The sequence below is a fragment of the Pelophylax lessonae genome (assembly GCF_965119305.1).
Source record: "Pelophylax lessonae genome assembly, chromosome: 2".
In the NCBI taxonomy this organism is placed as follows: Eukaryota; Metazoa; Chordata; class Amphibia; order Anura; family Ranidae; genus Pelophylax; species Pelophylax lessonae.
In genome coordinates, this window is record NC_138769.1 from 165,732,608 (window position 1) to 165,757,293 (window position 24,686).

General features: G+C 41.1%; 2 protein-coding genes across 2 annotated transcripts in view; one reads left to right on the forward strand and one right to left on the reverse strand.

Annotated features, from left to right (window-relative positions):
* Window positions 1–4,375, forward strand: part of LOC309548005 (uncharacterized protein) — a 128,917-nt gene extending 124,542 nt beyond the window's left edge. The window contains exons 19-25 of the mRNA XM_082247989.1: window positions 4–325; window positions 685–845; window positions 1,124–1,376; window positions 1,619–1,789; window positions 2,121–2,358; window positions 2,466–2,677; window positions 4,098–4,375. Of these exons, the coding sequence (XP_082104115.1) occupies window positions 4–325; window positions 685–845; window positions 1,124–1,376; window positions 1,619–1,789; window positions 2,121–2,358; window positions 2,466–2,677; window positions 4,098–4,123 (1,383 nt within the window). The 3' untranslated portion in view covers window positions 4,124–4,375. The remainder of the gene's footprint in view (window positions 1–3; window positions 326–684; window positions 846–1,123; window positions 1,377–1,618; window positions 1,790–2,120; window positions 2,359–2,465; window positions 2,678–4,097) is intronic.
* Window positions 4,376–22,053: 17,678 nt separating this feature from the next.
* The window catches only part of GDPD1 (glycerophosphodiester phosphodiesterase domain containing 1), a 168,125-nt gene continuing 165,492 nt past the window's right edge, over window positions 22,054–24,686 (reverse strand). Inside the window, exon 10 of the mRNA XM_082245083.1 lies at window positions 22,054–22,814. Within this exon, the coding sequence (XP_082101209.1) occupies window positions 22,692–22,814 (123 nt within the window). The 3' untranslated portion in view covers window positions 22,054–22,691. The remainder of the gene's footprint in view (window positions 22,815–24,686) is intronic.

The window sequence follows — 24,686 nt, forward strand, 5'->3', positions numbered from 1 at the left end:
CAGATCCCTCCAAATGACCCTCGAATAAAAAATCGCACTGACTGCATACCGCTATTCCGTTCATCTCCAGCCAGTGTGCCACAGTCCCCTATACGTGAACAGATGAATATTCTCACTTCTTACATCGATGCCAGTCAAGTGTATGGCAGCACCAATGAGTTGGCCAACAGACTTCGTAACAGGCAAAATCAGCTTGGTCTTATGGCTGTAAATGACCGGTTTACTGATAATGGGCGAGTCTACTTACCATTCAGCACCGCAAGGATTGAAGAAGATTTCTGTCTCCAGACGAATAAAACCTCTGGTCTCCCATGTTTCTTAGCTGGTGGGTAAACTTATATGACAGATAGTATTACAATACAGGCACAATGGAAGAGAAGAGTCTGATGTAATAGCTTAAAGTATAAACCACTAACTAGATAGCACAACATTTTCTCATGGCTTTCCTGATGGTGACAACAGGGGAGCATGCTTGTGTAATAGGTGTTGGCGTGGCTGTGATTCCACAGACATCTCATTTAGAGAATATGTCAGGAGGACTATGCAAAATGCTGGCTAGATTGTATATCTGCTTGATACCCTCCTAATATGCATTTTTGTCTTTAACTACAAACTTATGATCACTAATGCATATATTAGTCATGAAACATTGATGATGATGATAACCTTCTGTGTGTCCTTCAGGGGATCCTCGAGTCAGTGAGCAGCCTGGGCTGACCGCGTTTCACACAATCTTCATCAGAGAACACAACCGCATTGCCACTGAGCTGCGCAGATTAAATCCAAGATGGTCAGGAGAAACACTCTTCCAGGAAACAAGAAAGATAATTGGGGCTTTGACACAGGTGAGGAACGGGTTTTGCTCTAAAAGCCAATATACATAAGCTAATCCAGCACCAGGTACATGAGCATCAGGCTACAGTTTACTTTTAGCAGTTCAAGTTTGTAATACAATTGGCAAAGACCACAGACACCCTGGCATTTGGAAGACGATCAAACCAACATACACCAGTGTCTGCCATCTTCTGTTCTAAATTACTAGCATTTCTGAAAACTTTGAACCAATATAAATTATTCTACTATTTTTATTTCTAAAAGTTCTAAAAATGTTTTTCTTTGACAGAAAATAAACTATAAAGACTGGTTGCCCCTGCTATTGGGCTCTTCTATGTCCAGGGTTGTTCCTCCTTACCGTTGCTACAATGATTCTGAAAATCCAGGAGCATCCAATGTGTTCAGTCTGATTTTCCGTATGGGCCACACAATGATCCAACCATTTATTTATCGACTGGTGGATCGTTATCAGACCTCACGAAACCTGCCTCCAGTTCCTCTGCACCTTACCTTCTTCAATACCTGGAGAGTTGTCCGAGAAGGTATATTTTGGTTGTCCAGAATAGGAAACCCTAAAGCATGGGATACCCCCAACCCCATTTTAGACCTTCTTTAGTGTTCTTTGTCATTGTGTATAATATCTTCAGCATTATGCAATTTTACATTACCAGTCTACTTGCCTTATATCAAAATAATTTCTATTTTTGAACCTTTATGCCCCAAATACAGCTCATTCTTTACTCATTTCAAGTTTATGACTTTGTATATTGTGATCTTCTTGCAGGAGGTGTTGACCCACTGCTTCGTGGTCTAATGGCAAACAGGGCAAAACTCAACCGACAGAACCAAATTTTGGTAGATGAGCTCCGAGAACACCTGTTTGAGCTTTTTAAACGTCTTGGCCTTGATCTGGGGGCCATTAACATGCAACGAAGCAGGGATCATGGACTACCAGGTAGATGAGAAATTAAAAAGCTTCTGCACAAAAAGTTGATGAGAATAGTTGTCATTTGTTGTATTCTCCATCTAGGATCTTATTTATGGCGACTGTTCAGAAAAATGTATTGTACTTCTTATTAAGGAGGTTTATAAGATATGATATTAGCATATTTACTGTTGATAGTTCTATTTAGAAATCAGCAATAGACTATAAACCTCAAATCTATAAATTAACAATATAATAGAATTTTAAATATCATTTTTAGTTACATTAAGTTAGCCTTTTTACTTCTTATGTAGTAGTTTGTTTTCATGATGGCCATTTTTTAAAATTCCTTTAAAATTAGGATACAGTACATGGAGGAGATTTTGTGGCCTTTGCGCACCTAGTAATGTGAAAGAACTGGCTCAGGTACTGAGAAACCAACCACTGGCAGAAAAATTCATGCAGCTATATGGCACACCTGAAAACATTGACATCTGGATTGGAGCTGTTGCAGAACCTTTGTTGCCTAATGCGAGAGTGGGCGAACTGTTAGCTTGTTTAATCGGAAACCAATTTCGCAGAACCCGTGATGGAGACAGGTGAATATATACTGTACAGTATAACTTTGCAATGACATGCCCATTTTTTTTGTATCATTATATGTATTTTTCTGGTTCTACATTACTGATCACTCATTTCCATACAGGTTTTATTATGAGCAGCCCAATCAGTTCACACCAGCTCAAAAAGCAGCAATAGAAAGAGTTACAATGTCTCGAATCATTTGTGACAACACAGGGATCACCCAAGTCCCCCGAAATGTTTTTGTAGCAAACAGCTATCCACGGGACTTTGTGACCTGTTCTCAGATCCCAGCATTTAACTTGAGCCCCTGGAGAAGAACAAAGAGTGGATCAGGTAAGAGATCAGGAGGAAAGCACCACGTTTGAAACTGTCAGTATCCACTAAACAATGATTAGCCTGATAAGAACCAGTGGCAAATGGCCCAGAAGATTATCACAGTGCTGTGGTCTTTTTAACATTCTAAAGTTTTTTGTTGTACTATGTATATTGTACTATGTATATTTGGGGAAGCTCCGCTTATCTGCCCCCTCCGGTGCCACATTTGGCACCTTTTGGGGGGGGGGGGGGAGGCAGGAAACGGGTACCTGGCTTTGACAATTACTCACTCCCACTTCCGGGTGATCTCGCTGCAGGGAGATCACCCGAAAGTGCAGCCCCTCACCTCCTCTCCCCTGCCGCCGGGCCATTCACAAAGTGCAGCATGTTTCGTGTAGTAGGGAACTGGCTATGAAACCGCAAGGCTTCACTGCTGGTTTCCCTTAAGGGCAATGGTGGTGGCAGCACCCAAGAGAAAATGGAAACATAGGCCGGGTGCCGACATCGCTGGATTCCTGGACATGTAAGTGTCCTAATATTAAAAGTCAGCAGCTACAGTATTTGTAATTGCTAACTTTTATTTTTTTCATGGGGGGGGGGGGGGGCTGGACCTCCTCTTTAATTAACTCTTACAGATCTCATCACTACCCCTCCACCCCAGCTTGTGACTGGACAGTTAAAGTAAAAAAAGCAGACTGATGAGCTCATCTCTCTCTGCTCTCACCTCCAATCAGTATGTTCCTTGTTTGCGCATGAATACTGTTTCATAACTGACTGACTCCATACGCTGCTTCTCCCTCTCTCAGTCTAAACTCTTACCCAGTCACTTACTGTACATGTCTTGCATTAAAAAAATACATGTAACGCTGTATTAATGAATACAGGAATGCACTCATCTGTATGTTGATTAAAAAATAAAAAATAACACACAAGAATGAAAATATTACATTTGACTTTTGTAATGTGCAATACACTGTTCCATACGTCCAGTCTTTTAGAGATTATAATACGGGAGGTGAGCCACACAAAACACAGGTCGTGATCACTATGGCCAATAGAACTGACTCAAATGATTTGTCATACACATTCTAGCTAGTGGTAAAATAGGGTCACTATGGTCTAATATGTATATACTGTATACTGTAATGTGCATCTATACACTTTGCTTATATATATATATATATATATATATATATATATGTGTGTGTGCGATGCAAATTTTTCATTTTGTATACAAAATGTTTTTTCCAGTGTTACATGTACAGAATCTGTTTTCTTCTTTTGTTTTCCATGAATATTATATAATTATATGAGACGGAAACATTTGAGGGTCTTGTTTCCACTCCTATACATGATAGGGTGGTATACATTTTAGCTATTTAGAATTTTCCTTTACCTGTGCATATAGTAACAATTCATTTCACTCTTTTGTTTTCAGAGCTTGAAGAATCTGAGGAAGAATGAAAGGACAGGAAAGAAAGTGGTGGCTGTGTATAATCTGAATGATTTTATATCAGTTACAATACTTTATGTCTCCTATAGTCTGACCCATATTACATACAGTGCCTAAGTGCATAAGTATGGGAAATCTAAAGTAAAAGCTTGCATTGCTGGATTGCTGAGTTACTGCCGAGTACAACAAAACATGATATCTTACCTGTACAATATATCAACTTGTCATTGCCACAAGCCAATAAATATATTTAAAGGAAAAACGTGTGTATTGTTGAGTTATGGCTTTTTGATGATCAGTACATGTCTACATGCTGCTTGTGTTCTGTTGTAGGGCTCTTTCATATGAAAAGGTGAAAAAAGGTGGTTGGGTCGCATTGTTACTGCTTCCTGATCCTCTATCAACACCACTCAAAATTGTAAAAATAGGGAGAGGATGGAGGTGTTCACATTGCAGCACTAGCATTGTCTTGCTTTGAGGCTTCCTGCAGAGTTCGCCAGGCATTGATGCTTGAAAAAATAATAAGAGACAGCGGGACCTTAACGGTGTTGGCCTCCCCCTTCAGTAAGATAGGCAACTATGTCATAAAAAATATTGCTTTATTCAATTACAAATATAAAAAGGTTTAAAAAAGATTTGGTCGTAGATCACATAACGTAAAATCAAATCCAAGAATGATATTGCATATCATGATAGGTAACTCATGATAACACCACCTACAAACTAAAGAGGACCCCCCCCCCCCTTCCAAATCTGCTGTATATTACAGTGAGACCAGAATGTGAAGAGGATGGGAACCTCCCTCCGACGTGTTTCGCCTTTTGGCTTCTTCAGGTGTGCTTGTAAAGAGGTTTCAAGTAGGTTAAAAATTGAATTGTAATCTCAGAGGGAGTTATAGGTACTTGCTTCCGTTCGGTCAGGTGGTCTCCCAATGACCAAGGGATCAAGTTAGAGTGAATCTTCATCGAAAGCGAGGGGAGGGCTGCCCAAAGCAGGCATCCAAACAAGGCAGGAGAAGAGGAGGAAACAAATAGCTCAGCCTTCCACAAACAACCTAATTTCAATTGTGCTTGTCTCCAAAATATAGGGTAAGAGGAAAGGAGTCAGAATCAGATTGCTTATGCTCTCAAAGGAAGCAATAATAGGTTAAAAATATACCTCTAAACACTGCCTCTGAACTCCAGACACCGCAATACAGGTCCCCTCAAGCGTCTGCCTCTCTCTTTATTATTTTTTCATGTCTTTATGTTTTGAGATGTGGTGTTGACAGGATTGGCCAGGCCATTGCTTTATGGATAAATAAGGCATTGATGCTTCCCAGCCACCTTAATTCACTTCTATTGAAACACACAACAAGTGTGCTGTAAATGCACTGTAAACACACCCATGGTATTTATAGTGCATTTAGAGTGTCACTAAACCTGCATCATAAAAAACTATCAAATGGTGTATTACACACTGTTCATACTCACTCAGTCACTATGAGATTCCTTTTCTGTATTCTGCAAAAAACTTGATTGCTCTATATCTCCTCCTTCTGTTCATGTACCCAATTCAGCTGGGAATTTTGCAGCTGTGGTGGCAGCTCTGCACATGCTCAGTTTTCAGCGAGTTTCTATGCTGAATAGTTCATGTGACTATAGAGTCATACATGTGGGTGTATACACAGTGGTAAATGACAGCCCACTCCCTTTCTCCTCCAACATGCCCACTAACCAGCTAAACACAATGGGGGCAGAATATTATTTAAAGACAGACTGGGAGGGGTGTGACACAGTGGTAACTCTAGGAACAATATGTGGGGGGGCACATATGATACCACAGTCAAAACTGGGGGGCACTTATAAGTTTCACCACTAAAACACCACTGATAAAAAAAACTAAATATGTATATATAAATAAGGTTACAAAATACAAGAGTAATACAGTATGCAAGGATACATTTTTATTGTACTAACCGAACACTTAAGACAAGCTTTCAAGGGTTTTCCTTTCTTCCTCAGGTATTGCTTCAGACCTGGGAAAGAGGAAAACTCTGAAAAGCTTTTCTTTATAGTTTAAAGACATTTCAGCAAACAGTTTATGCAGTAATAACCCCTTGTATTGATGCCAGTTTATGCAGAAATAGTCCCTAGTATTGGTGCCAGTTTATGCAGTAATAGCCCCTAGTATGGGTGCCAGTTTATGCCGTAATAGCCCCTAGTATTGGTGCCAGTTTACGCAGTAATAAAGCCTATTATTGGTGCCAGTTTACGCAGTAAGAACCCCTAGTATTGGTTCCAGTTTACGTAGTAATAAAGTCTAGCATTGGTGCCAGTTTATGCAGTAATAAAGATTAATATTGATGCCAGTTTACACAGTAATAAAGCCTAGTATTGGTGCCAGTTTACAAAGTAATAACCCCTAGTATTGGTGCCAGTTAATGCAGTAATAAGCCTAGTATTGGTGCCAGTTTATGCGGTAATAGCCCCTAGTATGGGTGCCAGTTTATGCAGTAATAGCCCCAAGTATTGGTGCCAGTTTATGCAGTAAAAGCCCCTAGTATTGGTGTCAGTTTATGCAACAATAGCCCCTAGTATTGGTGCCAGATTACGCAGTTATAACCCCTAGCATTGGTGCCAGATTATGTAGTAATAGCCCCTAGTATTGGCGCCAGTTTATGCAGTAATAACCCCTGGTATTGGTGCCAGTTTACGCAGTAATAACCCCTAATATTGGTGCCAGTTTACGCAGTAATAGCCCCTAGTATTGGTGCCAATTTATGCAGTAATAGCCCCTAGAATTGGTGCCAGTTTATGCAGTAATAGCCCCTAGTATTGGTGCCAGTTTATGCAGTAAAAACCCCTACTAATGGTTTCAGTTTACCCAGTAATAGCCCGTGGTATTGGTACCAGTTTATGCAGTAATAGCCCCTAGTATTGGTGCCAGTTTACGCAGTAATAGCCCCTAGTATTGGTGTCAGTTTACGCAGTAATAACTCCTAGTAATGGTGCCAGTTTATGCAGTAATAGCCCCTGGTATTGGTGCCAGTTTATGCAGTAATAGCTCCTAGTATTGGTGCCAGTTTATGCAATAATAAATGAAAAAATGAAATAGTCTGGTGCGCTAAACTCAAATAATATCACTACCGAGCCAGTATGGAAGATGTCGCTGTGAGGACAGTAGTCGGCCATGCCGAGAGAGGCAGTGGGGCTAGGCCCGGAGCCAGTGCAGAAGATAAGGATTGCATGTGTGTGGCAAGGAAGAGAAGTATCGGCCGTGCGACCGACAGTGGGATGCTACTCTTGCCGAGCAAGGAGGGACAGCTGGCTTCAGTGAAGGAAGGCGCAGTAGTGGCCCTAGTGCAATCAAGATGGGCGAATGCATGTCTAATAAGTGACATGATCCGCTTAGCAGCTACTTCTCAGAGGCACGAAGCAAGGAAGCATGGCAGGGGAAGAGTTACAGTACCACGCAGGAAAGCACACCAAGGGCAGGTCTACCCAGTGGGAGGAGTAACCGCCCAATATGGCGAAAGGGTGGAGATAGCGGGAACATCCGGCCAATCAGGAGTGATCCAGGGGACCCTATTAATATCCCCTCCTTCGGGCGTGGCCATGCGGGAAACATGTGTAGGAGAAAGGAGCATGTTGTTTATGTAAGAAGCAAAGAGTGTGCCCGCTATCACTGCCACCATGGGTGAAGATCCTGCAAAGCAGCCCCGGGAGCAGATCTACCAGCCCGATCCCCCACTAGTTTGGGATACCGGTATTCGGACGGTGGAATCCCGTTGTGCACCGGAGGAGGTCGGGAGTTCCTTGGAGTGGTATGTCCCCAGTGTGCCACTGTTACTCTGAGGGTGCAGGCGTGGGTTCAATGTGGGCAGTGTGGCTATCTGCTGCTCCGGGCAGAAAAGAGGGAGTCAGGCCTTACTCAAGAAGTGACCGGGACAGAGTCTAAGTTCCTGCGGAGAGCCGGGAGGGGTATGTTACGGCTGGTGATGCAGCTGGAGGCCCTGCCAGTAGCCAGTGGGCCTGCAATGTGTGAAAGGGGGACTCCGTTGCAGAGTTCCATTGGGAGGGGATCCCTGCCAGCACCGGCGACCGAACGGAGGCCGGAGGACATATATATCTCAGCAGGTATGGCAGGATCCGCCCCCCATTAGCATCAGGCAGCCTGACAAGCGTCACCTACCAGCACCAGTAATGAGGTGATGCTAATGGTAGAGACATTCAGAGACTGAAGTGACAAAATGATCTGGGATTTCTTGTTTGTCCCTAAGCCTTATAGGGACTCACTGGAGGAGAAAATACAGGAAAAGTTCAGCAGTATAAGGGCTCAGTGGAACTTCGGGCACTCCATCTATAAAGAGTCAAGAATGAGCAAGGAGTTTGTGTTCAGATTCCTCACCCTGACTATTACATTTGAGGGCTGCAACTATTTTGTTTCAAAGGAGAAAAAAAACTGTATGGCCAGCTGGCTACCACAACTGACCAAGGAAAGTGCTTAAATTACATAATGTTGAATTCAAGTTGCACCTGTTTGGAGTTCAAAGTAGACTCCTTGGGCCAAACAAAGATGCCGGAGTTGTCGCTGCTTCAGTTGTCACACCCAGGGACTCAGCTCACATGGGCTGGAGAGGATTCCGGTACTAATGGCGGACCCACATCAGGCCACAGGCCTGGAAACCTTGCTACATGAGCATACATGTTAGCTACCATAAATCATTACAAGAGCTTTGCCCAACCCTTAGAGTTTTGCCAGGAATAATAACTATGATATCTAATTTTGCTATGGAGCCCTATGATCAGTAGTTACGCCCTTGGTTGCTTAATATCGACATTACTTATTTGCATTACACAGCAAATATTTAGATGCAAAGCTTGTATGCGAAGGGAGGAACGGGAACAAGCACACAGGTTTTCTAACATATAGGAAAATCTACGTGTATGATTACAAGCACTTCCCACACTTTTGAAATGCTTTACTCACTAAAACTGCTGGTTGTCTATCTGTCTTTGTTATCAAAAGTTTGATTCAGTGACCTGAAACAAGCAGGAAGCCACTAAAGGCAGACTCAGTGGCTCAGAAAGTATTTAAGCCATGGACAACTAACAGAAGGAGAGGCAAACCTCTGTATTTTGCTTGGCAAATGATTCCTTTAAAGGGCAAAGAAACTTTTACACAATGTTTCTTTACCCATTAGCCCTGACACCCCCAAGAAGGTGGTCCCACGTAGTCTTCCCCCTCACGATCTGATGTCCACGTGTGTGCAGTTCGGCCTTATAGATTTCTACGGGGCTGGGAGATAGATCGGTTTCTATCAATCTACATGCCCAAATGCTGCGGGTCTCAGCACAAGATCTAGGTAAATATAGGACGTTGGGTGGGGTAGGATTGGCTGCTTAGGGGGTGGAGGGCAAAAGGCTAAGGAAACTTTCACACAAAGTGAATGACTTTGGAGGAATGTATATTTAGCCTTAAAGTGGAATTAAATTCAAGTACTCACCTCCGCTCTAGTGATGAAACGTCCATGAGCATCCTTGCTAGTGCAGACATCTCCTCCCTGGCTTATCCAGGGTGCGGGGTTTCTGACCGTGTTGATTACCTGACACAGGTTAATATAGTTACTGAGCATACACATTGGAAGTCATTCATCCTGGCATCAGGTGTGCTGAGAATGTCCATTACGCTGAGCATGTGCAGCTCAGTGTACTGTACATTCTAAAGATGAGTGTTTCATGTTTCTTCTGTTTTTTTATTATTACCTTAAGTCATAATTTTAGTTTCCTTTTAAAGTGTATGTACAGCCTTTTTAAAGTTTTGGATAAGGAAGAAGGATTAGAAATCCTGTAAAGTTTTCACTGGTATTCTGGGATCTATTAGAGAAATTTCCTCTCACATAGGGCCCAATAACGTGCTTTGAGTTACAGTAGCCCATTCATTTGAAAGGGCTGCCTAATGCACCAAAACATACCAAAAAAAGGGGCATATAGAATTTTTGGCAGCACAACACAGGATAATGCATTGCTGTGCTTTGCACTGCACTGCAACACGCATCCTTTGGCAAGTTGCACTGGGATACCATTTAAAATGCCGTCTGTGTCCCTGCCACAAATTTTTCATTACTTACGATGTTCCTGAAAACATTGTCACCATGAGAAATCTCTCTAAAGGAGCCCCAGATAGCAGAAATAATAAAAAACTAACCGTGGTTCTGATCTTTACCCACTCTATTCTAAAAAAAGAAGATTTGGCTGACATAGACTTTAAAGGATCATTCTGTCTTCAGTCTACCTGACCCGTAGACTTACATTTAGATAGAAGAACAGGAAACACACACACACATATATAAATAATATGCAAATATGGTTGCCCACGTGTACATTTATAGTTTCAAGTTATACATAGAAACATGTTTGTGAAAGCATTAACATTTATTGATTCGGCTATTTACAGTAAAGGGTTAATTTACCTTTAGCAAAAAACTACCTATGCAGGTAAACTGCATCTGTAGGTAAAAAGAAACTGTGCAGCTTTGACCAAAGTTAAATAATGCCCTTACAATAGGTGTAGGCCAATATGTACCTCCCTAGGTCTGGCTTCCCAGAGCGATTCTCCCAGAGATGGCATCGTCCCATCCTGCCTTGCTGCTAAGACGTTGCTCAGACAGGCGCCCCTTACCTGCATAGGTAGTTTTTTTTTTTTTGGTAAAGTAAACTAGGTAGGCTAGGTTCACATCTATGTGGTAATTGCGGTTTTCCTGCGTGTTTTGTGGTACATATTGTGTTTTAGAACACACGATTTTGATGTACTTTTTAATGCAGTTTCCCCCCCCCCTTTTTTTGGGGTCATTGTTGGCGGTGGGCGTCACGATTGACGATGGATTTACATTAGGGACATTGTTTTTTTATTTTTGTCTTTAAATAATAAGGATAAACTGCCTACTGTCATTTTTTACACCTTCTACACCTTTTTTCTGGGTGAAAAAGTATTGGTACTATGAACCCCATACTCATTCCCATAGAAGGGGGCCAGGATCTGGGGGGCCCCCTGCCCCAAAGCCCCCCCCCTCTGTTGAGGGAATGTGGTCTAGTATGGTTTAGGAGGGGGGGGGGTGCTCACTTGTCCCCTCCCTTTCCTGACCTGCCGGGCTGCATGCTTGGATAAGGATCTGGTATGGATTTTGGGAGGATGCCACGCCATCTTTATTTTCATATTTGGCATGGGGTTCCCTTCAAAATCCATACCAGACCCAAAGGGCCTGGTATGAATTGGGGGTGGGGGAACCCTAAACCGTTTTTCTTTCCTTTTTTTTTATTGCCAGCAATTCTTGTTTTTACATTCAGCTGTCAGCGGGAAACCCCGTTGACAGCCGATCACTCATCGGATATTAAGGATGCGGCAGCCACCCGCTCCTTAACAGCTGGTGATTTATAGTTTGTTATGGAGAATAAAAATGCAAAACGCACAAAAAACACAACACTTGCATTTTTAGTGTGGGTCCATTGAAGTCTATTACACGCAAAACGAAATCTGCTGTGGGAAAAAAAAGTCCCTGACCCTTTCCAAAAAAGCAGCGACTGAAAAACCCATAGATGTAAACGCGTATCATAGGAAACCATGGTAAATGGACTACAGGCGGGGAATGATCTTCTTATCCCTCCAAAGGATAGAGTTTCCTCAGATGTTGAATCCGAAAAAACGGTATATTGAATTACCAAGCAAAAAAGAGAGAGGAAATCTCCTCATAGTGTAGTATTTATTAAAAAATAGAGCGAAAACAATATCCGATATGAAACAAATAAAGATCCATACAGTGCAATGGCATATAAAGCACTTACGTAGAAAGCCACCAGACTTGGATTAAGAATGGTAGCTTATGGACCTTTGGCATATAAACCTGCTCTACGGCCGTTTCGCGCCACGCGCTTCTTCTTCTATGTAAGTGCTTTATATGCCATTGTACTGTATGGATCTGTATTTGTTTTATATCGGATATTGTTTTAGCTCTATTTTTCAATAAATACTACACTATGAGGAGATTTCCTCTCTCTCTTTTGCTTGGTAATTCAATATACCGGTTTTTCGGATTCAACATCTGAGGAAACTCTATCCTTTGGAGGGATAAGATCATTCCCCGCCTGACCTCTATTTGGCTTCATTAAACAGGCAGTAGCTGTCTTGACATGACAGCATATGGGTCTGGTGAGTTTTCACTTTTTACTTTAGTGGAGGATCTTTAATGATGTCGGTTTGAATTACATGAAAACAGAATATTTCTATCCGTATGGTTTTGCTGCCTTTAGACTTTTTTAGTTATTGATGGACTGAATTATACATATATTACATCATATTTTATCACTTACCTAGCGCTGCAACCTTTATTATTTGTACTCACTGGTGGTTTTTATATTCACACTGTTTGCAAGCTGCTTTTCTGTTGATTATTAGGCGGTGACATTTTTCTTTTACTTGTACAGGGTAAATGGACTGTAGTGCATTTATGCAATCTGCAAAACGCATAGGTGTGAACCTAGGGTAACTGTTTATATGGCTAACATTCACATCTAAAAAAACTAAAAAGACTATAGTTTACTTTTATAAGCTCACAATAAAACAAATTTGTGTCTCACCCTATTGTACATTTACTAATGCCCTCCGGAAGAGAACAAGATTACCCGGATGCTTTTTGGCCCCAAGGCTAATGTGCAGGAAGTGGCCATTCACACAGACTATCATTTATCAATAAAACGCAGACTTCAGATTGTTTTATATATAAAAGATTTATTTCAGGACAGCGTGTGGACATTTCAGCAGCCCACATGACTGCACAGAGCCCTCATTGCTGCTGTTTTATTTTTATTTATTTTTTTATTCACGTGACATGGCTTATTAGTATTAGCAGAAAATGAATCAAAGCAAATCTGTACAATGTTCTTACTAAAGGAAAGATCTGCCATTGGTGAAGGGGAATGAATAGGGAGTATGGCATGCTGAATTGTGATGTACCATGCAGTTTCTGGTTCATCTCCATTAATATGATGTTCTGAGTGAATCTGGACCTGGTCTATGAGACACATCAGTTATAAAACAGAGCTGTTTATCATATGCTGTAACTGTTGCTTCATAACTGTTCCAATGCCAAATCTAAAGAGCTAAAACAATTCAACTCAATCTTCTAGAGATAAAGAAAAAGACATATATGGGCTAAATCGAAATAGTAATACCCAATAATATCTTCTAAAGTTTTAACTCCATCCAAAGATTTAGGTGTGGTGGAAGAGTCAGATTGCTGGACAAGGATCATTGCCTGACCCCCCAGATTAGTAAGGACTGCAGAACTTGACTATTCCTATGGAAAAATCCCCTAGTCTAGGAATACATGAAGCTAAGAGCTGAAATCCAGAAACTACTTATTTATGTCTAGGGGGCCAGATAAAGCAGTTTTGCTTACCTGATTCTCTACTCCAGCAGGCTCCTCAGCACTGCTAGACTGGTCCCCACAGCCTCTTCTCCCCAATACTCCAGCCACTGAATGCCCTCTAACAGACTAAGGCTGGCCATACACTATACAATTTTCTTATTCAATTTCCTTTAGATTTACCTTAAACTATGTAGTGCAAGGGCCTGCCTGACTGCATACAAATTGAAAGTGTTTAGGTTTGACCCTATATTACATGGTTTTTGTAAATCTAAAGGAAAGTTGAACAAGAAAATTGTATAGTGTATGGCCAGCCTAAGACTGATGCAGAGCCCTATAATGGACTTGAGAATGTCAAAGGACAGTTCACTGTTGAAGTATAGGGAAGCGTCGCCTGCTGGAGGAACAGGGATGAGGAAAGGAAGAGCGTTTTTCCTGTTCTCTAGACAGAAACATGTAGTAAACCCTTTTAGTTTTCTCCGAGTTGGGCTTTAACTGCTTCCCGCCTGCATCACTGTAAAATGACAGATGGGTGGGAACCCTATTGTTCTGGGACGACATCATATAATGTCTTCCCGGAAATAGGCGGCGCTTCGGTTATGAGTAAGCGGCTGTGTGCGCCGTGAAACGCGTTAACCTGGATTACCTGTTCCCTGCACTGTCTGTTCATATTTTGATTTAAAGAATAAAGTACTTCAATTGTTTTCATCTACCTGGGTGCGGTTCCAACACTTTTTTTGCATTCATCCGGATGGCGGGTCTTTCCAGCACCAGGTCGGACTGACACACCTGAGCGGCTTCATCTTTCCTATTACCTTTAACTGCTTCCCGCCTGCATCACTGTAAAATGACAGATGGGTGGGAACCCTATTGTTCTGGGACGACATCATATAATGTCTTCCCGGAAATAGGCAGCGCTTCGGTATGATTTGTCACCCACTCCATCCATCGGACACAGCGAATGACCGATCACTATACTGGCCCGCTTCCAGTGCCATGTGATCGCTGTGACCAATCAATGTGACAATTGTTAACAATGAATGGCTTCCTCTTATGCCATTGATTGCATACAATTGTGTTGCTAGCTGTGATTGGTCACAGCGATCACATGGTATAGACTGGGCCAATCACAGCCCATTTGTACCATGTGATTAGCTGTGACTGATCACAGCTAATTACAACAATAGACAGTGTATGCACACTGTCATTCAGTAAAAATATTTGCTTATAGTGGTGAAATTCACTGCTATAAGCAAACATAGTATGTAAAAAAAAAAACCCTGATCAACTCGCCAGAGTGGTACAGTGTTACTGATCAATGTATTCTGACAGCGCAGAATCCCGCTTTCAGAATACAATGTCCCGGCGGCATTGGTGTGCGCAGCCTATTGCATTAGGGCGTGCACCCCAGAGCACAAACACACATGCGTGTATATCAGCAGAGCAGTGACGGTGTCAATAGAGCAGTGATTGGTGTTAGTAGTTTTTATTTTTATTATTTTTTACAATTGCATTTTTTGCAACATTATTCTTTATAATTGTTTTTACAATATTTTTTAGCAGCCCCATTAGGGGGATTTGGTGAAATATCAATGGTCTAAACAGACATCTGATGTTTTACTTTTGAGACAGAGAAAGCGACTGAGGACAGAGATTCCCCAGTCTTTTTCTCTGCAGCCTCAGCTGTACTGGACAGTGAACTAATGAGAAGTGCTCTGTGCTGAGCGACTTCCTGTTCATTCACAAACTGAAGCATAGTAAACATAGTTTCTATGCTTTAGTTAAAAATAAACACAGGAGCGACACCCTGTGCGCACACCTATGTCTGGCAGGAAGGTTGGATTAACTATCAATGTTTTTCTTTTTGTTCAACCCACTGGCTGAATGAAAAAAAAAAAAAAAAAAAAAAGGAGAATCATCTATGGCAAGCGTTACTGAGAAGTAAACCATAGTTACGAGTCTATGAATCACAAACAAAATATATGACGTATGAGGCGTTATAGGACTATTTTATTATATATTCCCAAAGCTGTAAAAAATAATTAATAATAACATTTATCAAACTGTTAAGATTTAATCATAATTAGAACAGTAAAAAAGAATTATAATATTTGATCCCATAAAACAATCTGGCTTGCTAAAATGAAAAACACCATTGAACCCACAAGACAAGGTGAAGTGAAGCTGTTAGGGATTATTCCAAATTAAACCTAAAGCAAACTCCTGCTGGAGGGTACTATTGTTTCCTATGAGGACAGTGTGGGAGGAGGGGACCCCTGCATTTTAATACACACAGCATTCAGAAAGAAGGGGCAGTTTTCTGTTTAGCTGGTAAAGATTTTACTATATATTCACCTAGTTGTATGCGTTCTTGGCAGCAATCATTTATCGGCATGCCATATGCATGTGTATGATACACCGCAGAGTCCTTGTGCATATGAAATGTGTGCACACCCAATGCAATGTACTTCTCTTGTAACTTACAAAGGTTCATACTGTATAATGCATGATCACTACATTAGACTACAAGGAGATTTTTAAACAAATGGGCATTCATGAAATCATACAAAAATCTATGAGCATAATACAGTGACTGTTTACAATTAGTAATCCTTTCTTACGGCTATGACACCATTTCAGTGCCTAAAGTGAACCTGTTAAGTCCTACAATCTGTGAAAATTAAGAATACTGGTAAGTACAAGTACTGCCTGCACCTACCTGTATTTATCTAGGCAGAACTGTGGAGCTCAGGCCCAGGCTGTATACAGGTCCTCAACTTCTTACCAAGAAGCCATTATAGGCATAGCCCCTCTAGTGACAAACCCAGTGGTGGCTGGTTCTCCATGGGCCGGGGGGGGCAGCAGACGGACCGCACCATACCCCCCCCGGACCACACCAGGCTGCACACCATACCCCCCCCTGCCCCCTCCGGACCACAGCAAGACAGGAGACAGGACAGGAGAGGACACAGGACAGGACCCCCCTGCTCACTCACCCTGCCTGAAAATCTGCAGCAGCAGGCGGTGGCTTCGGCTTCTTCCCCCTGTCTGCGTCTCCTCCCTCCTCCTCCATGCCCAATGGCATGGCTTTTCTTTTTCGACGAATCGGGAAACGGGTCTCAAGACCCGCTTCCTGATTGGCCAGGAGGAGGATCCATGTGACAATAGCGAATTTTAATTCGCTATTGTCACACAACTGGGTGGGCTCAGGGCGCAGTGCTCTGCCCCCCGAGCCCACCTTTTTTTTTTTTTTAGTCTGTGAGAGCCTCTGGCTCTCATCACATGGTTAAAAAAAAAGCCCCATTGAACTCCATGCGTCCGGCGCCCTGCATGTAGATTAGAGGGCCAGACGCATTGATAGGGGGGGCGCCCCTGCGCCCCATATGCACCAGCCGCCACTGAACAAACCCCACCCTTGCCTTATTATAACCCTATTATAACTGTCGCTGTCTAGTTCAGGATTTGGTATTGGACTGGTAAATGGCAGGGGCAAGGCTTGGAATAGGTACCTCCCACAAGTTGCTTGCACTTTTCCAATCTTCTTAGTTAACATAATCACATACTTTACAGCCGTTTTATATTCGTATTGTGTAGGAGGACAGGAGAGCAAGTTTGTGTCCTTGTACTAGAAAGTACCCTTTTACTAAAGAATGAAACCCTCATACAGTCATAGCCAAAAATATCGGCACCCCTGCACTTTTGTCAGATAATGGACCACTTCGCCCAGAAAATTGTTGCAGTTACAAATGTTTAGGCATTCTCTTGTTTATTTATTTTGTTTGTATTGGTATGACACAAAAAAGTGGAGAAACAAAAAGCCAAATCTGACACATTCCACGCAAAACTCCAAAAATGGACAGGACAAAATTATTGGCACCTTCTAAAAATTGTAAGAAACAACCGCATTCCAAGTTGGTGATGCTCCTGGAATTTGTAATTAAACTCAGTTGTATCAGTTAAGAGGTGAAGACAATATAGGAAACACACTTAGCTGCATGATTTTGGATAAAATAAAGATCACGATTCTCTGTGTAACTTCATCTTTCACATTATACAAAAAAATTGGGCTACTTTTTCCCAAATTATTGAGTTTGAAAAACGCTGCACAAATACAGTGTGACATAAAATATTGCAATGATAACCATTTTATTCTGTAGGGTCTCTGCTAAAAAATATATATAATGTTTGGGGGTTCCAAGTAATTTCCCAGCAAAAAATACTGATTTTAACTTGTAAGCAACAAATGTTGGAAAAAGCCTTAGGGCCAGTTCACTCCATAGAAACGCTGTCTGGATGTGTTCCAGATGCTTTTCTGCATTTGCGTTTTTGACGTGTTCCAGTGCGTTTTTGATGCAGTCCTTTGAATTTTCCCCCGTCTTTTTTCACAACCTTAACTAGAAGCTTGTGTTCCAGTGCATTTTTGGTGCGTTTTACAGCGTTCCAGTACAGACCAGTGCCGGCAAAATGCAGCATGTTCTACTTTTTTTTTTTGGAACTGGAATGCACTGGTGGGAACTATGCAATTGAAAACCATATAAACCTACTTTTCATGCGTTTTTGATGCAGAAAAAAAACACACTGGACTGCATGTGCTGTGAACTAGCCCTAAGTCTTTAGGAGGTAAACGGACCTTATTTACAGACAGAAGTTCATCCCTTTGATCTAAAAGAATCAAATGATACAATGTTTCTCTTCATCTCTCAGCGCTGAGCAATGTTGTAATAAACTTTTGCCGGCTGTTTTTTTTTCTTTGACAGCTGTGAGCACAGAACTGCTCTGAATAGTGGAAATGACTGATTAAGATCATGAGGGGGGGTTAAATCGAGATTGTGATTTTTTTAACGATTAATCATGCAGCTCTACTGGCAACCAGTTAAAATGCTGAAAATTTGACTCAACCTTTCTGTTATGTGTCTCTGTGTGCCACACAGAGCATTGAGAATGGAGAAAGAGCAGTAAAGAATTGTCTGAGAATTTGAGAACGAAAATTGTGGAAAAGCATGGACAATCTCAAGGTTACAAGTCCATCTCCAGATATCTTAATGTTCCTGTGTCAACTGTGCATAACATTATCAAGAAGTTTGCAGCCCATGGCACTGTAGCTAATCTCCCTGGACATGGACAAAAGAGAAAAAATTATCAAAGATTGCAATGAAGGATTGTTTGAATGGTGGATAAAGAACCTTGATCAACTTCCAGACAAATTCAAGCTGACCTTCAGGCACAGGGTACATCTGTGTCAGCTCGCACTATACATCCCCATCTGAATGAAAATGGACATTTTGGTAAGAGACCCAAGAGAACCCACTGCTGAAACAGAAACATAAAAAAGCCAGAATAGAGTTTGCCTAAATGTACCTGAGGAAGCCAAAATCCTTTTGGGAGAATGTACTGTGGACAGACAAATCCAAATGACAGCTTTTTGGTAAAGCCCATCATTCTACTGTTTTCAGAAAAAGAAATGAGGCCTTTCAAAATAGAATACAGTCCCTACAGTCAAACATGGTAGAGATTCACTGATTTTTTGGAGTTACTTTTCTGCTTCAGGCACTGGATGTCTTGACTGTTTACATGGCATTATGAAATATGAAGACAACCAAAGAATTCTGGGGTGCAATGTAGGGCCCAGTGTCAGAAAGTTGGGTGTCCATCAGAGGTCAAAAACACGCATCAAAAATCACCCAGAAATGGTTTAAGACAAAGTGCTGGAGAGTACTGGCCAGCAATGAGTCCAGATCCAAATCCCATAGAGCACCCGTGGCAAGATCTCAAAACAGCAGTTGGGAAAAGGATCCCTTCCAATCTGAGAGACCTGGGGCAGTTGGCGAAAGAAGAGTGGTCCAAAATCCCAGTAGAGAGGTAAAAGAAACTCATTGATGGTTACAGGATGCGATTGTTTTCAGTTATTTTTTCCAATAGATGTGCTACCAAATATTAAATTGAGGGTGCCCATAATTTTGTCCAGTCCAGTTTTAGAGTTTTGCGTGGAATGTGTCAGATTTGGCTTTTTGTTTCCCCACTTTTTTGTGTCATACCAATATAAACAAAAGAAATAAACACAAGATTGCCTAGTAATTCTTAATTGCAACAATTTCTGGGCGAAGTGGAGCATTATCTGACAGAAATGCGGGGTGCCAATATTTTTGGAAATTACTGTACCTGTCTGTAAACATATTTAATTGGAAAAAGCATAACAGGATGCGCTAGCTCAGACTGACAGATTGCTGCACTTAGAAATCCCTGAATACCAGAAATAAACAGTGTTGAAAAAAGTACTAGTGCGCTATCTAGTGATCTCACAAATAAAATTTGTATACAATATCTCTTTTCAAAAGGAGTCATCTATAAACATAAATAAATATTCCATAAAGTGTCTCTGAATGACAATGTAAAAAGATTTACAATAAATATTAACACAAAATGAACAAAATAACCTTGTGAACATAAAAAATTGCAATCAACTTTAGCAATTCCTAAGGAAAAGTCCCATAAGTAAATGGTGAAAAAATAATCCACAGCCAGTGAAACAAAGCTGAATGTGCTAGTACAAATATTCCTCCAGGTGCTCAGTGATCCACCTACGTGCTAATTAATAGATAATGGCCACTTACCAACTGCCAGCAGTCATACAGCAAGATATAATACTCCACTGCACAGACTCGATACTTAGAATCGAACTTCCAATACATATAAGGGATCCAATTGTATGAAACTTTCACTGCAGCAACCTCACTTGATATATGGGTGTCATCTCAAAGGGTAGAGAAAGGAGGAACTGATGTTCATTATCTTCAAACAAATCAGTTTATTAAAAATATTATTGCACTTACATCTATCAAGTTAAATGTGGGACATCAAAAGTTTAGTTGAGCACTGCCCCTTGCAGTGCAGACCGTGCAGTGACGAGCATGGCTACTCCGTCCAACGCGTTTCCCCTTCTTACAGGCGTCAACGGGGAATGGAGTGTGACACGTAAAAATCTTTTTACATTGTCACTCAGAGACACTTTATGGAATTCATTTATTTATGTTTATAGATTACTCCTTTTTAAAGAGACATATTGTATACAAACATTTTTTTGTGAGATCACTAGATAGCGCACTAGTACTTTTTTCGACACAGTTTATTTCTTGTAAACATAATTATATGAAGTTATATGCAGGGCTGAATAAGACTGCATTTTACAAATGGCGAAGGAACAGTTATAAAGCACAGCTGATATGGCAAAAAATGTAAACATGGACACAGCACGAGTGCTTATTCACAGGATTCTGTGTTACCTCAGTAAATTGAGTATTGTGTATTCTACTCTATTGCCTGCAAGAGATATATGAACTATTGTCAGCCAGGGCCCACTGTCTTCAAAAGGAAGAGACACAACACCAAGCTTTTTTAAAGAAAAACTATAGAGGTTTTGGATTTATTTAAATCTTACATTTTTAAAATGTATCTATAATAAAACCTTTTTACGCCGTGGAAAGAGTGAGGAAGGATTTGAACCCCTGTTGGGTTTTTAATGCCAGCCAGAGCTCCATTAGAGATTTCATCTCATTTACTGTCCCAAGCTGTGTTTTTACTAGACAAGAATTGAGTAAAGGTCTAAAACAGTAAGGGTCCTTTCACACGGGCTTTCCGCCCGGCGGATTCCGTTTTGCTCAGCGGGAATCAATCCGCCGATCCCCGCTGAGCAGACGGATGGCAGCTTACTTTGCAGAGACAGAGCTGTCCGTTTTCATACGATCCTCCAGACGGATGGAAAATAGGGTTTTCATCTGTCTGGATTTCACGGACAGGATCGGATCGGAGAGCAGTGGGTATCAGCCGACATGTCACCGCTGACATCAGCTGCTCCATAGAGGTAAATGGAGCATCCGATCAACTGACAGGCGGACCTGATCGGAAAGCCCGTGTGAAAGGGGCCTAATACAGGCAGAAATCTTTTTTTTTTTTTTTTTTTTTAATGGAGAGAAGGAGAAGGCTAAAGCACCTGTTAGGTTTTTAGTACTGTTTATATCTCTGTTTTAAACGATTCCCATCTGGAGAAATTGTTGTCAAAGTAGCAGTATGTAGAAATCTCTTTAACAGAGCCCCAGATGGTAGTAAAACTCCAACAGGGCTTCTAATCATTCCAGACTCTTTCCGAAACAAAGTTGTTTTTTATATATAATAACTATTTACACAAAATCTTTGTTTTACAAATAAATATTTAATACAGGATGCACCCATGATACTGGCATCACAGAGAATTCTGGAGTTTCTTAAGAGAGAGCACAGCAGTAGCTGTTTACCTTCAGACTCTGTTTCTGACCAAAAACCTGTATAGACAATTTGAAGGATACAAAAGGGAGGGGGTGGAGTCACTGAACTTCAAAGGTTAGTTTGAGCTATTGTGCTCTGTAAACAGGCTTTTTCTGCAGCTTAGATCAGGATAACCTGGAAAATGTAATTGAAGCTTACATCCCCCAACTGTTTGCTGCATATGAAAAGAAAAAAATATTCATATGCAATATTTTATATCTACCTACAAAAAAAACTTAATCCTGACTATAATAAATAACATGCATACAAAACCACTATATATTCCCTTTAAAGGTGTACTTAGTCACAAAACACATGAATATATCAGGTATCTCAGAACACAGCTTGATGTTCATTCTCTTCCTTTTGAGAGGTTTATTGCCTCTGATCTCAGTTAAAAATATTCATTATAAAAGTTCTCAGTACAAAATAAAATCATGCTCAAAGTGTTCCTGTTCTAACAGATGCTTTGAGATGTGCTTTCCTACTGATAAATGGAAGAAAAATATGTGGGATAACCCCATCTGTGCATATGTTTCCACAATGATAAGTTCAGAATTCCATCATGATCCTAAGTGAGACTGTGCAGATGAGAACTAATTAAAAAAAGAATCAGATTATCCATAATTAAATACTGTGTACATTCCACGTTAGACTGTCTGTAGGAATAGACACCTTTTGTTTCTCTTAAATATACACTCTTACGTTTTTAGTCCCCATTCTGTTTAGCCTATGTACAAATGTAAACTATACAAGATCTGTTTAAATACATATGTATAAGAATCTAAGTATTTCCTACTAGGCCATGCATGAGGTATGATGACATAATTGTACAGTAACTTCAGTCAGATAAATGGCTCTTTAACCCCTCACATATCTCAGTGAAGGGAAGACTCCAAGAATGTTTTCAGTCTGGTGGGATAGTCCGTCATTACACCGGTGGCACCCAAATCAAAGGCTCTTTTATATTCTTCTTCATTGTTCAACACCCAGATGTACACCTAAAAAATAGATCATGTTTCTGTGAGTTTGATTTCAAATATGTTGCAGTTTTACACTTGTAAAATTACATATTAAAGGGGTTTTACACCCTTGATAAAAAATATTCAGTTTTCTTAAGAAGCTACCATGCAGTTGCATACAGACTTACACTTCCCCTTGTACATAATACAGGAGCCTGTCTGAGCCTCACACCACTGCCAGCAGAGTATCCCAAACCTTGCAGGTATGTACCCCTGGACTGGGCAGGCTCATTGATGTCACTATTATCTATGGTGCCAATTGGTTTCTCAGGCATTGTAGAGTACTGTATAATTAAAGCTGAAGTTTAGGTATGGATATTTCTGCATAGTTATATTGGTCCAACTTGGACCAATGTAAGTATTAGAGGTGCACCGAATGGAAAGTTTGGTGCCAAAACCAAAAATTCAGGATGCACTTGGCCAAAAACTGAAACCAAAAATGACAGTTTTTGAAAACTATTTATATTTTTATATGTAAAACTGTAAGATATTCCACTTTTTAAATAATATCATGAATTGAAATTATTATGAATTTTTTTTCGTTGGGCATTATTGGCAGCTCAAGAAAAATGTATCTCTTTAAATTCTGTGTACAATTTTGCCCATTGGGACATTAGATGAAGTGCCACACAGCCAGTAATAAAAACATAGAACAGGTTTACTGAGTATTTGCCAGCAACAGAACTGGGAAAAGGTGTCATAATGCCAAGTAGTTGGCCCAAATATACAAATCTATTACATGGTTACATACAGTGATCAAATAGTCCTGGTATCAAATAGTAATGGTAAATGTGTCATAGCATCTATGGTGACCCAACATGTTTTGTTTTGTGTTCATTCTCCCACTTTAGGGGTTGATGCATAGACGTAATCTATAAAGTAAAATGGTTTAAAAATATTACATAGCAATGAACATGTAAATGTATCAGGTAAATTAAAATGTGGGAATCAGACCTAAGGGATTCATACACACAAAGTAGGTAGCTCCCGGGGGCTGCGATGCCGATCCATCATCCACTGTTCCCGCTTTTTTCATCCTGGATGGGAGGCACCAGTGAGATGCATCGATGTTGGGTACAGCATCCGGAGTATGGCACCGGCTTAGCCGACATGTCACGACACTGGATCATGTGACATGTCATGTGATGCTGTGGAGGGACTCGCACCCCTGTGTTGTCCTTTCCCCTACAGCAACCAGGGATGGGGGTGTTAACTAGTTTGTCTGGCCCTCCCCCTGGGCAGCATTCACCCGGTGTTGGGGGGGATCCTGTGATGGGCCTGCAGGGCTATAAATAGGAGGGCTCAGACACCAGTCAATGCAATGCCTCCTAGGTGATTGGACACACAATATTTTTGGTCAGTATTATTTTGATCCTGATAGGTAAAAACCCTCCCCTCTCTCATACATACGGTATTTACTTTTATGATCTGATTTGAACCTTGCACTACTAGGGTATTCCCAAGCACTGGTGTCCCTGCCTCACCAAGTTGCATTTTATACTTTATACTTTAAAACAAATAAACTTAGTTTCACATATGGATTCTCATTCAATTCAGCTGTGCAGGTCACTTTCACCATTCCTAATTGTACCATGTGGTGCTCTAGGCCAGTGTTCCCCAACCCCCGGGCCGCGGACCGGTACCGGTCCATGGATCAAACGGTACCAGGCCACCCGAGGAGCTTTAAATTATTTTACTGTGGCGGCCAGGGCGCAGAGCACTCTGCGCCCGAGCCCGCCCATTGTGTGACAAAAGCGAATGAAAATTCGCTATTGTCACACGTATCCTCCTCCTGGCCAATCAGGGAGTGGGTCCTCTCCTGATTGGCAGAAAGGCAAAACCCATGCCATT